Raw genomic sequence first — 14,684 nt, 5'->3', positions numbered from 1 at the left:
TAAACTAGCATTGCTTATGATATCATCCACAAAAGACTTGTCTTTTCCCAATATAAACTAGAGATAAATAATAAAACTCCTTTAACTCTTTTGATGGACAAATGAGCTTCATTTCCTTGCCGTGGAGAACTCAAAATAAAACACCACTCAATGCTAAATAATATATATAACACCTATATATTCACTGACCAATGTGAAAGCAATGAATGTTGCATTCAGATCACCCAAACTATGAACTTTTGACCACAAAATTTTGTGAAAACTTGGAACTTCAGAAGATGTTCAAACTCTTCTGGAAGTTCATTAAAGTTTCAGATTGACCAACCACTTAGGAGTACACTCCACCCTTCATTATTTGATTTTTCTCACCCAGCCATCATCACTACTTATAATCCATTTGAATATAATATGCGTAGGTTGAACACCTTTTGAAAACACGAGCAACATGGATAAAATGACTTGGCTATGTTGTAATTTTGTAATAATATATATGTAACAAAGTTCGAGTAATTATATCTTAATATTCAAAGTCTCTTAGATAATCATCGACCTCTCTTTTCTTTCTCTTTTTCTTTTTTCATCTCTCTTGAATGGGTCCAATGCAAAGACTCAGTCAAATATATCCAATTGGCCAATAACTACCTAGTAGTTCTGGCTAAGTGGCTATATTGGAGTTTACTAACTGTCACTTTCGGGTCAAAATATCAAACAAGCTTCAATAATAATAATAATAATAACCATTATCCATGGCACAGTTGTTTTGATTGTTTGGTGAGAACTGAGAAATTATAAAGAACTTAAGAATATGTTAATTTGATCAAGTACTAACTCGTTGTGGCCGCAAACAGCTCCATTTCCATGCATGCGTTTGATGTGGTACTATCTAAAATGAACCAAAAGAGCTTTATGAAGTCCAAGGATCAACACCATTCCCTTTTTATTTCACAAAACTGCCAACCTATTCATATTGTGAGCCAAAAAAATTAATTTCTCTAAAAGCATGAACTATCAAAAAGTGTTAGAAAACACCACTTAAAGATAAATGTTATGTCTACAACATTTTCACAATACTTTTACAATAAATTTTAAGTGGTAGGTTGTTATTAGTTGTTATGAGTGAGTAAAAAAGTAATTTTAAATTATAGATTCAAATTAAAACCAATAATTACTTGCTACATATGATTTATTATAAAAATATAGTAAATATTTTGTGAAAATGTAGCACCTCTTCCATATAAAATACTAGGGGTGTCAAATGGGTGGGTTTGGAGTGGGCATAATTAGGTTGGGTATATAAAACTTATTTATCCATTAAAACCCATTTAACTAATTAGTTCTAACTCAAATCCAACCTAACCCAATTATTATGGGTAAACCTCAACTCACCAAATTATCAAAATTACCAAAATGACATTAAAGTGAAAACCCCAACACTTTCTTGGATTCCCTTTTCCACTCTCTCTAGTCTCCATTCTTGGGATTAAAAATATTCCACATAAGCACATCCACATCAACAATTATATTAAAAATCCAAATAAAAAAATATTTTCTTTTCTTTCCTATTTTCTCTCACTTTCTTGGCAACCAAATAGTGCAACAAATACAAAGAAATGTCATTTCAAGCTCAAAACTTTCCTGGGAAAAAGAAAAAAACTTTTCTTTACAATGGCCTCAGTTGCGAAAAAAACGATAATGCGAAGGAAGGAGTCGTTTAGCGAGCCTAGGCCAACTCCACAAAAGGCGCCGTGGCCCATGGAAACCGTTATGGATCGCTGGAAATGGCACCATCCAAGGACTCCTCCCATCGTTCTTGAAGATTGCCACAGCGATTGCGACTCATTGTCTTCGGTGATCGATGGCAACAACAACAACATCAACGGCAACAACGACAACGACAACGACAACGACGACAATGATATCGCGTCATCATCTTATTCTAATTTGTTGTGTCGGAAAACACCGTTGCCTTTCGATCTCAATCTGCCGCCGTTGGATTTGAATCACGACGTTGAATTCATTGGTGATGATCTCAATTGCACCACTGCTTTGTGTCTCTAATTTATTCTCCATGATTTTTCTTTTTCTTTTTTTTTTTTAATTTTGTTGTGTCTCTTTTTTTTTTTTATATATTAAATCCTGTAGGTATTCAAGAATTCTTGGCTTTGGCTTTGGCTTTTTGACTTGATTGCCTTGCCTTGCCTGGCCTTGAATTCTTTTTGTCCCACATTGGAAAGACCAAAAAAATAAAATTATGAGATAAAGATTATTATAAATTGATGATCTTAAATTTTAGTATAACGATTATGCTCACTTTGTGTTTATTTGAATTATTTATTTATTTATTTTTTATGGGAAGGGCTGGGTTGAATTTGGGTAAATTGTTTTTGGGTAAATTGTTTTTGGGTTAAATGGGCCTCATTGGGTTTTTAGTTAAAACCCAATAATCACTGGGTCTAATTGGGTTGATGCCCCATTTAACCTAACTAATAATTGGGTGGGTTTGAGTTCAATTAGAGTGGGTGGATTTGGGTGGACAAATGGGTTTGGGTTTACTTTGTCACCCCTATAAAAGACTATGACTTCAATTGACTAGTGAGGAAATATAGGTAGAGGATTGAGGAGGAAGAATGACATTAAGAGCTTCTCCTTTGCAAATTAGAAATTGGAACCCCATTTCTTTTTGTCTTATATATGTAGTGCCAGCATTATAGCTTTTGTCTCTACAATTTAGGGACCACAAAAGGGGCTATCCTGACAATTTCTATGTCTGCGACTAGTAGTATCGATTTTCTAATGAGAGAATATATCTGATTGGGCAATACCCAATAGCTTTTTAACTATTTTTTCAAGAGAAATGTTACCTTCACAATATTTTCACAACACTTTCACAATAAATCTTAAGTGACAGATTGTTGCAGGTTGTTACTAATGGGCAAATAAGTAATTTCAATAATAAATTCAAATTAAAAACCTGTAATAACCTGCCACTTAGGATTTATCGTAAAAATGTTGTGGACATAATACTTCTATTTTTTCAAGCTATTTTATGATTAGATTACCTCCATAGATTATCATAGTTTTAACATTTCAATTATTCATCTTTTTTTTATGAGATATTAAATTAATAATTCAAAAACCATGTCTTAAAATTTAAACCAATGTGATTTTTTTATATTAATTAATTTAAATTAATTATTTTAAGAACCAATCAAAATCAATCACATGTTTTAAACCATAGTTCTCAAGAATACATATTGATTGTTAAAACTTGACATATCTTAAGCTTTTGATATGGTGGTCTAATTTTCTCTTTCAACAAATCGTTTTGAATGTCACCGATTCTTGGTTATAAAATGGACTAGTGTGCAATTTCACATAAAATGAGAACATAAATTATTTAAAAAAAAAAAAAAAAAAAAAACCTAGAGAAATAAAAAATTAAGTGACTTAAAAAAGCAAATCATAGTATTTGTTTTATTTGTCCAAGTATTTATATTACTAATGGAAGTAGATAAATTTATGATGAAGACTTGATTTTCACCAATCCTAAGACATGAAGGGCATAAATTTATCTATTACATTTATAGAAACATTAAATAAAAGTGTTTTTTAATGCAATATTTGAGAGGAGTGTCATTTTGTAAAACCTCGAGGAAAGTTGGCGTTATGAGCCGAATTTAAATTATGTAATACTCCATATAACTTGATATTTGTGAAAATTACATCTTGATTATGAATTGATAATAATAATTACTATTAGGAGATAATTAAATGAAAGAAATCAACCCCATTTGGATTTAAACTATGGAGTGAGTCGCAACAAAATTTATTCTTTGGTCATCAAAACTAATTAAGGATCCCTTAGTAAGGGGTTGGATTCCACTGGCTGTGAGGCACTCAAGCTAAGAAGAAAGATTTAGAGTACCTCTATCAAAAGAGTGGAAAGAAGAAAATTCTATGCAATTGCAAAAACACTCTTAATTTGTTACCACACATTTAGGAAAATGAACCAAAATTTGTACACATGATAATCATTTTTGGTCTTCCATTCAAAAAAATGCAATTAAAAAATCAGCCAAATAAAAAAGAGAACCCTAGAAGCCATCTTCCAAAACAATGAATGATGCTCTGGGAATCTATTTGACCATGGAAAGTTCTAATTGTCATGACTAGAATGAATGCCAATATATATCTAAATAGACTAAATGAATAGTTATTTGTCACGTGAAAAACAATGCTCCAAATATTCAGTTGAACCTCAAATAATAATAATGTTGATGGTTGAAGGATCAACTTGTTTGAATGATATATACAGGTTCATGCACAATCGCAAAGAGTTAAAATTGTATGGTCCATATTGTATGGGCCGTCCTACCTTTGCAAGTACTATAATTTGTTTCCTTTATTTTCGATGCCCTTATTCATCGTTCATTTTTGATGAAAATTATAGAACTTTGTAAATGAGTGAGTGAGACAACTTAGATAAGGTAGTGTGGTACACAATTTTTATGACCAGTAGCTGTTTTGGAATTGGAAATTTTGGATATAGACTCACTGTTCAAGGTTTCTTAGTCAAAAGTAGATGGCCCACGGAGCTTGTACAGTTGCTCTACAAATTATTAGCCTTTCATTTTTTTCTTATTTCTTTTTAATTGTTTGGACTTTTAGTCTGAGTTGCATGCGTTAGAAGAAGCTACATGATAACTGATAAGGTACACCGTGCACGGTTCAGATGAGTGGAGGTTTTGTATTAATTAAAATGCTTTGGGTTTTGGGTTGATTTATTTTCATTAAGATATTATTATAAAGAAAAAGTTAAAGTATAATTATAGTGTTTTTTTTTTTTTTTTATATGGAATTATAGTGAATTTAGGTGGGGGGGAAAAATGAGGTTTTGAAAAGGTGTATGGTTAAGGCTAAAGATAAATATAAATATAGTTTTAAATTAAAACAGAACGGTTTCTATCTATGGAAGCTTTTTATGTTGTTTAGGATATAAATTATATAATTTTATTGTATTGGCGTATTTAAAAAATAAAATAAAAGATAAAAGTGTACATATATCTAAAAGTAACTGTAATTAATGCCACACAGAATAACTAAATTTTTCTTTGAAATAATATTACTGTACAATAGTTTTCATATTTTTAAATTTTAATTGTAGTTATATTGATAATTTTTTATTAGCTTTCAAATTTCATTTGAAGTTACAACTTATATTTCTTTTTATTGTGATAAAATAATTATTACTTTATTATTTAAGTATATTTTGTCGCTCATTAAGGAGGAATTTAACAAGTCGCATTATATTAGGAAGTAATAAAAGCACATAAACACATACTTCAAAATTTGCTCGAATCTTTAAAATAGTTAATCAATTGTAATTAAAAAAAAAAAACTTAATTTTAACCATTACACTTCAACACTCATTAGCTAGATCTATAAAATACGGGTTCGGCTAACAAATGACCTTAAAGTAAATGTTAATGGATCATTTTAAAAAAAGTTTTGTTATCAATTTTCATGAAAATGTTTTAAAAAAATGTTAAAAAATCAGTTCTTTTTTTCTTTTTAATAATTTTTTTTTAAAATTATTTTTTAAATCAGTTCCATTATATTATGGTTAACGTTTTCTATAAAATATTTTATTAAAATTTTGATGACAAGAAATTTAGTTGTTTTCCGTGACATCCTGAAACAAGATTGACAAATTCCCCACTCTTTTATTTTATTTTATTATTTTATTGGGGTTTTGTGGCAAATTGCTTAATTTGATAATCAAAGTACTGTTGTATAATTGACCAGACAGAGATTTAATGCCACCAGCCCTGTCTGGAAGGACTGCCTTATCTTATTTTTTTGGTTAAAAGGTGAAGGACCGCCTTATCGTCCAAATCAATTGCCACTCGTGCATTAATATTTAAAACACTGCCGACGGGCATTCCTCTCTAAATAAAATATTCATAAGTGTTTCGACTTTTATCAACATGCCGCTTGATACTTTGAATGAGACTCTGAAATCGAAACTGGAACTGGTCAAGAGGACCACCAAGAAAACCCAAATTTTGGTCAAGACTAGCTAATCTTCTGAAACAAATTACTTGCTTCCTTTCATGCAAAAATTAAAATTGTGGGGCTAGTCTTGGACAAAAGGACTGATTGATGTGATGATGACACGTTTTAAATCTAGTTTTTTCTTTTTAAAAAAAAAAAATTATATATAATAAATAGATGCATGATTTTCTAATGTATCTTTAAATGCTTTCCCATGAATCAATTCTGTTGTAGACATTAGACAACGATTTTTTACACCGAAGAAATCAAATTTTCCCACAGGCTATCTCACTTGAGTCCTGTCAAACATAGATAGTACAAATCTTTATAGGACACACACTATGCTGCAATTTGTGTATTTGTCAATTTTTGTTGGATATTTAGATTTATATATAGGACTAACACTAATAATTTATGAAAAGGATGGATCATCCCCTATTTTTGTGGGGGAAGAGAAAACAAATGGGTCAATTTGGAGGAAAAGACAAAATTATGCTAACATTTCATCTTCATTTAGTCATTTTAATAACTCAAGTTAATTCCACAAATTAACATCTCAACCTTTTCATTGTGTTTCGTACTTGGGTTGCAGCTGATGAGAGAAAAAGAAAAGAAAAGAGTAAGGAGAAGAAAAGGAAAAAAGAAAAAAGAAAAACAATAATCCCTTTATATATGTTTGAAAATGAGGAAAGAAGGAGAAAGGGAAGAGAAGAATATGCTCATATTTCCTTTGTTTGGTTTGCAAAAAAAGAGAAATGAAAATAAAAATATGATATGTATTTTACTTTTATACCCAACAAAGTAGAGAGAAATGAAAATTTATGAGAAAAAAAAAGTAAGGTTATGTTTGGTAATAGTTTTTTTTTTCTATTTTCAAAAACTTGTTTTTGGGAAAATAAAGAAAAAAAAATTTCTTATATTTTTGAAATCAAAAACATCTTTAGTTAGTTGAAATTAAAAAGATAGTTTTTTGAAAAAAAAATAGAAAATACTAAAATATGTTGTTATTAGAATTTGAACTCTAATGCTAACTTATTAAATAAGACAAATTCATTAAATTAAATACGTGTTTTCATTAACTATTGAAAATTAAAAACCGAAAACAGCCTTTTGTATGTTTTTAATTTCCTTCACAAATTAAGTTTTGAAAACAGATTTTGTTTTCTATCTATTTTGAGTTGCCAAATAAGTTTTTTAGTCTCAAAAATAGAAATTATTTTTGAAAACAGAAAATAAAGGAAAAAAACAGTTACTAAACATATCCTAAGTGTTTGAATTTCTAAAAGTCAAAAGTTGTGATTACACTTTTTTTTTAGTGGAGTTTTCTCTCCATTTTCAACTGAATTGGGTGGACACAAAATATGGGTGCAAATTGATTTACTTTCCTTCACTCTTACTCTTTTTCTCTTCTCTACTATCAAGCAAATAGAGAAAAAGCCTCCCTTTTCTTCCATACCCTCCTCTTTCCCTTTGGAAGGCCTCCTCTTTCTGTAGTTCCAAATGTTGAGTTAAAAATATTTATTCTTCCTTTCTCCTCCCTTTCAAACCAAATAAGTGAAATCTAAATTCTTATCTTTTTTACATTCATCTCCTTTCCACATCCAAACACATCAATGGAAAAACATCTTCTTTCCCCTTTCCTTTTTCTTCCCTTTCTCTTTTCATTTCCTTTTCATTTTCCCCAAGTGCAACCAAAAATAACCTTAAAGTCTCAACTCCTCGACTCTCGCCTCCCGCCACCCACGTTTATTCATAAAAATGAAATGGGTAGTATTGTGTCAATACGCTTAATAAATGATTCCTGTCAAGGTTGAGGGTTTTGACATCATAATTAAATAAGTTGGTTAGAATTAATTCATATAATTGAATACCCTCATCTTGACATGAATACGTTTCTGCTAACACAAATTGCCATCCCTAGGTTAAGAATATGGTCAAAATTTTCATTGAAGTTTTTACTTAACATAATAATAAATTTTCGTAAACTTTTGGATTAGTTTAAAATGTTTTGTAATTAGTTTTAAATGAATTTGAAATAGAATGAGATAGAAGTAATTTTATGGTTTGAACTTTGAATTAGTTTTAAATTAAAAGAACACTTGGCACAAAATTGGAATATGTGAAGTTTAATTAAGATAATACTTGACACAAAATTAGAATGCAATTAAAATATAATTAAATTATTTTATTGAGTTTCCAATTTAATGAAAAAATTGATAGACATAAAACTCAGTAATAATGAATGTCTACTTTGTGAGACTTATGTGTTGCTTATGCTATCAATATCAACAAATAATTTTTTTAAGGGGAAATTGCATTTTATCTCCCTAAATTATACTTTAGATTACATTTTTCATCATAAACGATTCGAATGCACATTTTACACCTAAACTACGACATTTGTTACGTTTTGCACTCCAACATTAGTTTTACTATTAAGTTATACACCCCAAACTATGACATTTGTTACGTTTTGCACTCCAACATTAGTTTTACTATTAAGTTAGATGGAAATTTATAACATATGACTTGCATGTGATTTTTAGGATGCAAAGCATGCAATCAAATAGTTTAGGGTATAAAGTGTAATTTAGAGTATAGTTTAGGGTGGTAAAGTGTAATTTTTTTTTTTAATATAGTTTATTTTAGCTAGCTTGTTTAGAGTAGTTTATTTATGATAAATAGATAATGGGGAAGAAGAGGTAGGATTTAAACCACATATATGAGGCATCACAAAAGATACTATTATCGTTTTGTAACCCTTTAAAATTCTATGAGAGTTTATTTCCAAGTTTTTTTAGTTTATATAATTTTTAAAACATTATTCTTTTAGGTACTAATGCATTTTTGTCCAAACTTATTTTATATGCCCAATAAACCAAGAAAGAAAAAGCTCTTTCAAACCATCATATTAAGTAACTAAATATAAAAGAGGTATTTAAAATATAAGAATACATTGCAAAGTGAAAGTGACCCCAAGATTATTCTCTTCCCCACCAAAGCTGCAAAGCATATACCATTGTTGTCGACCTCACTTAACTTATATACATGGTCATGTGCCAATCTTATCATCGTAGCCACTTTGGATGGGAGGTCATTGTGGCTATGGCTATGAGTCTTGATTTTATGACAAAGACAAAACAGCTTGGTAGTTGGGTTAGTGACAAAGGAAAAAAAACGGAGTCTTTATAGTTGTCCACATAGGCATTGGGTAGTAGCCCAAGTGGACAAGTGGACATGGGTCCCAATGAAATCATCAAGCTGATGTCACACTGAATTTCAACCTGACCTGGCCGCCATGCCCGTGAGTCGTTTGACTCACGTGTGTCAACTACCACACAATTACTCAATTTTGGGTTCCATTACACAATACCCTTTTGAAGTGGCACACCAATGTTCATGTAATTCTACCCTCTTTCTATCTTTATCATAGTTTTATTTTATAACTTTGTCAGTGCTATATATATATTTTTTTTAAAGACTGGTCAATTTTCCCTCCTTTGTCCCTATATAAAGGCCTAAACCTTTCCAAATGTTGTATATATGACCAAATACAATACCACTCCACTCAAAGCCCTCTAGTGTGTGTTCAAACTTCAAACATATCAAAGTTTTTCAAACCAATTCAATTCAATTCAGCATGGATTCTTCATTCCATCAAAACCCATATCCTGAATTTTCCTCTTCTTCTTCATTCAACTCATCAGAATCTTTGTCATGGAATAATTACATGCACAATTTTGAAAATCAGTACCTTCCTTTCAATGAAAATGACACCCAAGAAATGCTTCTTTATGGTGTCTTAGCTGAAGCCACTAAAGACTCATCCGAAACCGCATCTTCAGTTCATGTCAAAGATCATGAGGAGGTGAATTCAAGAGCCAATGAAGGGGGGGAGCCCATGGAGGAAGAGATTTCCTATAGAGGGGTTCGAAGGCGGCCTTGGGGAAAATATGCGGCGGAGATAAGGGATTCTACAAGGAATGGTGTTAGAGTTTGGATAGGAACTTTTGACACTGCTGAGGCTGCAGCTTTGGCTTATGATCAAGCTGCATTTGCAATGAGGGGATCAATGGCTGTTCTCAATTTCCCTGAAGAGATCGTCAAAGAGTCACTCAAAAAGATGAATTATGGCCATGAGGAGGGTTGCTCACCAGTTTTGGAATTAAAAAAGAGGCACTCTTTGAAGAAGAAATCAAAGAGCAAGAAGAAGAAAGAAGAAGAGATCAACTCAGGGTTGGAAAATATGGTGGTGTTTGAGGATTTAGGGGCAGACTATTTGGAAGAGCTTTTGAGTATTTCTGAAAGTGCTAGCCTTGGTGAATGAATCATGGTCATCATGACTTATGGCCAGCACCAAAATTAGTATCTCTGTTAATTTTTCAGATAGAAATTGACCACTTTCTTGGATATCTTTAATTGTTTGAATCTTTCTGTAAAATTTTTCTGGTAATGGAGGATTCAACTTTCAATTTACTACGTGGGACATTTGATTTTGAGTCAACGTGGACAAAGGGTCGGCAATTGTACTAATTTTTTTTTTTTATGAATGGCAATTGTACTAATTGGTCACCATAACTGTTGTGACAGATATAAATCCATTTGTAATAATTAATATATTATATGTTCTTGTCACACTCTTTGTTTTATAACTCATAGAACTTTCCAAACTTTCTTTATGCCAGTAGTTAGCCAGAATCAAATTTCCACAAATTTTATTTTCCTTTTTTTAACTGTCTAACTTTTTTAAAAACAATAAATGATACAGTCAAATATTTTAAGCTATTTTGTTCATCAACTACCACATCGGCTTATTTCACGTTACACCTATAAATAATAGTCATGTTAACGGGTACATTCAAGACAATTTTTATATTATAAACTATTTTAAAAAATTTTTAATGTTACTTTTGTGATAAATTAAAAAAAAATATCAAAATATTAATTGTTTTTTATTATATTTTCTTAAAGTCTTTCTTAAAATGATTCATTAACAAATGTCGATTCATTAACAAATGTCGTTTCGCATCCAAAAAAAAAAAAAAAAAAGTCCTTAAAACATCCATTAATATTTTCCTAAAATAAATACAGATTTTATTTATTTAATTTCTGCCTGGCAGAAATTAACTCTGGCCAATAAATGAGTAAATATAACATGAGAGGGAGAGGTAGGGAAATTTTGGCCATTAATTAAGGGTTCGAGCTATATTTAATAATATCGGCACCTCTTTCCACTTATGATGATTTAGCATTGGGATTCAAACACCCACCAACCCCAATCCCCTATTCACCTAACAAGAAAAGAAAATTAATGGAACTTTCACATTTTATCATCAATTTAATGAAGTTTGGTTACAAGTTCATGTTACTAAATTGATTTATCTTTTTTTTTTTTTTAAAGAAGAAATTTTTTTGTCTTGTTATAAGATTTAAAAAAAGAATTAGAAAAGTTAATATTATAATTGTATACATTATGTTTGAAAGTTGACATTCAAAAAAAAAAAAAAAAAAAGATAGTGTATGATTTACAAATTCCACAGCAAGTTTGTCATGTACATCTTCTTCTTTCTTTTTTGTTTTTTGTTTTTTTCGTTGGTCATCAAAGCTGTCCTTGTCTTAGAAATTGACACAAACACTCGTCGGTCAAGGCAGCTGATGATATTCCTTGTGAGGCCTTAGCAGCACCATTAGTTTAGTATCGGCTAATGGCTATGCTACTATTAACTTCTTCTTGGTGGGATCCATCAAGCACTCAGACCAAGTGTCAAGTGTGTGTATTAATTGTAATAAATTTGCCCCAATTCCAAGCCAAGTTTCATTTTCCCTTTTTTGCTTTTCAAACAGGGCCATGAAAATGATTCCCATATTTTGTGTTGATCTTCAATTTGTTCCCAGTAGATTGGATCTTCTAAAAAAAAAAAAAAGAGAGAGAATATCTTGTGTTGATGTCATGACTTTCAGTTATTTTCTGATGATGTAAAAATTAATGTTTGACATTCAATTAGTTATCATTGTTCAAATGAGAGAAATATTAAACCCATGCCTAAAAATGTTCCTATCGAGTTTCCATGTCATTTTCATATTCTCTAGTTGCAAATAAAATTACGTAAATTATTCAATACTATCAGAGTAATGCTCTTTTCATTCACCCAAATATTGGGTCTTAACCCTTATCATAAAAATAAAAAGTGAGACTTTTTTTTTTTTTTTTTGCTAGGTAATTATGGGGGATAGAACCTCCAATCTCATAGATACACATGGTACCGGGTACTACCAAGCTACAAGACCCGGTGATATATAAAAAGTGAGACTTACTATCATATATAAGAGAAGAAAACATTATTATAAAGTACTACTAATTACTTGCAACAAAAAAGAACCATTTTTTTAAAGTAAAATTTAAATTACATGACACCATTCACATTTTTAAATAAAAGTACTAAAATCTATTGTGAAATATACTACATAATTTCATGGCAAATGAAGAATATTCTCTTATGAGTTATTTTATCTCTTTTTTTTTTAATCATGGTTAGAAATTCCTAAATCTACCCCACCCCTCGTCCAACCCGGGTCTCAAATTACTCACTTTAGGTAATTAGTACCAAAGGAAATACCATTAAACCATTAAGGTCATCGACTACTCACTCTCTTCTAAACTTATAAACATTATGCTCAACAAATTATTGGGTTAGAGGATTTTTCATAATCCAACCCAAGTAATAAAAATAATAACAAGAACATAGTGTTGCTTATTACTAGGGGGAAAAAGAAGAAGAAGGAAAAGATCAAAGTGGAGGACTTGGAGGTTACATTTGACCAGGGAACAATTTGATTTATAGTTTTTTTTTTTTTAGGGGGTTTTATAAGTAGATAGTGGGGGAGGGAAGGATGCAATTTGAACCATAAACATAAGATATTAGGATATAATTTGACCCATTTAAAAATCGAAATAGTCCTGGATCATTATGATTTAGGCTAATTTTATATATATCTTATGGCCCGGTGTTTTTCAATTGTTTCACATTTGAGACTGGCTACATTATCAAATATATCTGGGGCCTTCGGCTCATGGTTTTCATTGGACTATTAATATTCTATCTTTTAAACAAAACATCGGGCTTCGTTTCGGAAAAACCCACTCTTCCTTTGTTGACTCTTGCAGCCGTTGTCCTAACATGGGCCAATCATTTGGGCAATGGCCTATTAAAGTCGCAGCTTTAGGGTTTTTTTTTTTTTTTTTTTTGGAGAAACCAGTGGCAGCATTAGGTTGTAATCATTAATTTGAATGTTCTATATATGACACGCTATTTCTTAATTAAATACAACTAGTCGCTAACTTGTGTAATGCATAGGAAAACTTTGGATAAATGTATAATGTATCGTGTATAAGATTCAAAGCTGAAATTATTAAAGCATAATGAAAATATTTGATCACACAATAGAGAAACATAAGAGAAAGACGTGGCTATCATCAAAAGACTAATCCATGACAATATAGTTGACAAATTTAGTTATAACAAAAAATAAACCCAAAAATTCAAATGTTAAAACTTTCAAAAAGCCAAAAAAATTAAAGAATTTGAATATTTCGAGCCTAAAAATTATTGAAACAAAACATAATATATATATATATATATATCTATGTGATTACACAACAAAGAAATATAGATAAAGATGAGTTACCTTTAAAAGAACAATTTGTGGATATAGTTGTTGAAATCTGTTAGACAATTTCAAAATTTGTAACCAAAAAAAAAAAGTGAGAAATCAAAGAATCAAATGTTAAAATTTTCAAAAGTCCAAAAATAATAATAATAAATTAGATGATTCAGAGCCTAAAAATTATTGAAACAAAACAAAAGAATATACGACTTCACAATAAAGAAATATAACAAAAAGATTGGTTACCCTTAATGAAAATAGCTATAGCAATAGTGGAGCCACTAGTAAAAATACAATAAAAATTTCGAGTGAATTGCAGTAGCAAAAAACCCAAAATTCAAACCAAACTCCACACCAACCAATACATTCACGAATACATATACATACATACATACATACATATATATATATATATCTCATCATGTACATCCTAAATTCAAATTTATTAAACCAAAAAAAAAAAAAAAAAGACGATCCTAAACCAATAACCCAAACAACACTACAATATTTAGAACTTAGATATACGTAGACAAACAATTAACCCTATACTAAAAATAAATAAATAAAATCTAACAATATATTTGCCAAGTAGGAAAAAATTCTAACCAAGAAAACAAAAATCGACAATATATAGAAGCATATATTACTGTGGGGCCCAAATGATTTATGGGCCAGGCCCATCTACCCGGGGAGAATCCGAAGGCCCAAGCCGAGGAAGGCTATGGCCCAAACTCAACAAGATAGCCTTTAGGTACCGCCGAGGGCAGTTCAGTCCTCAGCAGACCCAAAGTACCCCCAGAAAGAAGGGTAAAAACGGTATAGGACTGAAACTTGGAAGAAAGATCTAAAATATCCAGGGAAAGCTGCTGTTACTGCCATTTAATGCTCTGAACCTGACAGAGCCGCATTCTTTGGCTTTTACAACCCTTCCTAACGACTTTGGGTATGGACTGACGGGACAAGTA

General features: G+C 30.7%; 2 protein-coding genes across 2 annotated transcripts; both read left to right on the top strand.

Moving 5' to 3' along the window:
• Nucleotides 1-1,692: 1,692 nt before the first annotated feature.
• On the top strand, nt 1,693-2,058 carry LOC115980743 (ethylene-responsive transcription factor 3-like). The gene has a single exon (XM_031102964.1). The coding sequence runs from the start codon at nt 1,693-1,695 to the stop codon at nt 2,056-2,058; it is 366 nt and encodes a 121-aa protein (XP_030958824.1).
• Nucleotides 2,059-9,565: 7,507 nt separating this feature from the next.
• Nucleotides 9,566-10,530, top strand: LOC115981994 (ethylene-response factor C3-like). The gene has a single exon (XM_031104463.1). The coding sequence runs from the start codon at nt 9,695-9,697 to the stop codon at nt 10,379-10,381; it is 687 nt and encodes a 228-aa protein (XP_030960323.1). The 5' UTR covers nt 9,566-9,694; the 3' UTR covers nt 10,382-10,530.
• The last annotated feature ends 4,154 nt before the right edge of the window (nt 10,531-14,684 follow it).

Source organism: Quercus lobata, chromosome 3, assembly GCF_001633185.2.
Source record: "Quercus lobata isolate SW786 chromosome 3, ValleyOak3.0 Primary Assembly, whole genome shotgun sequence".
NCBI lineage: Eukaryota > Viridiplantae > Streptophyta > Magnoliopsida > Fagales > Fagaceae > Quercus > Quercus lobata.
The sequence above is the reverse complement of the archived record's forward strand: the minus strand, read 5'-3'. Positions and strand labels throughout refer to the sequence as shown.